The 829-nt window shown below is 60.9% G+C and overlaps 1 protein-coding gene across 1 annotated transcript in view; it reads right to left on the reverse strand.

Annotated features, from left to right (window-relative positions):
- Positions 1–482, reverse strand: part of Fbll1 (fibrillarin like 1) — a 3,106-nt gene extending 2,624 nt beyond the window's left edge. Inside the window, exon 1 of the mRNA XM_048814844.1 lies at positions 5–482. Within this exon, the coding sequence (XP_048670801.1) occupies positions 5–87 (83 nt within the window). The 5' untranslated portion in view covers positions 88–482. The remainder of the gene's footprint in view (positions 1–4) is intronic.
- Positions 483–829: the final 347 nt, after the last annotated feature.

Below are 829 nucleotides of genomic sequence, written 5' to 3' on the forward strand. Positions count from 1 at the left end.
CGAGCCCCCGCCGCGGCCCCCGCCCCAGCCCCCGCCCCAGCCTCCGCGGCCACCAGACCCGCCCCCGCGAGAGCTGGCCGACTTCATGGCGCGCCCTGGGCGCCCGGTGGCTGGCAACGGTGGTCACGGGTCGCCGGTAGCTCGGGAGGTGATCAGGGGTCTCCGGTGGCTTGAGGTAGTTGTCCTGGTGGGGGACAAAGGTGGGTGGCAGCGGTCGTCCTAGAGATCAGCAGCGACAGGGACCCGGTGGGCGGCGGTCCCGACCCGCTCTACCGCAGTCCCCGCATCCCCGGAGCCGCCCTTTGACGCGGCGACTGGCGTGATTGCATCACACCCGTTCTGCCGACCCTGCAGCCCCGGAAGCCCCCCTTCTCCACCTGCGCGCAGACGCAGCTGCTCATCTGTAACCCTTCGCCTTCCCCCTGCCTCGGCCTCTGCTTCCTCGGGGACCCCTGGTACCTCCCCTGGCCACCTGGTCGCAGGCGTCTCTACAGCAGGGAGGGGAGGCCAGCATAGCCCCAGTCCTTGTTCGGCCACTTGCCTGCTGGTCTCTGAGGATCTTGTTTGAATTGGGACAAGTTTCTTGAACTCTTGGGTCTCATCATCCCATTTGTAAAACAGACCGCACCACCACGAGGGTTGTGCTGTAGCTCGCTGTCATTTAACCCCAACCACGACACGTGCTAAGTACTCTGTCCGAGTTAGCTCTTTTGTTGTGTTTTTAGACATTTCTTTTGGTCAGTCTTTTCATGGAGGTATAGCCTACAAACAATAAAATGCACAGATTTCATTTCGTTTTGAATAAATGTATTGCTTTTAAAGCTTCTGC

Source organism: Marmota marmota, unplaced genomic scaffold (genome assembly GCF_001458135.2).
Source record: "Marmota marmota marmota unplaced genomic scaffold, marMar, whole genome shotgun sequence".
Taxonomy (NCBI): Eukaryota; Metazoa; Chordata; class Mammalia; order Rodentia; family Sciuridae; genus Marmota; species Marmota marmota.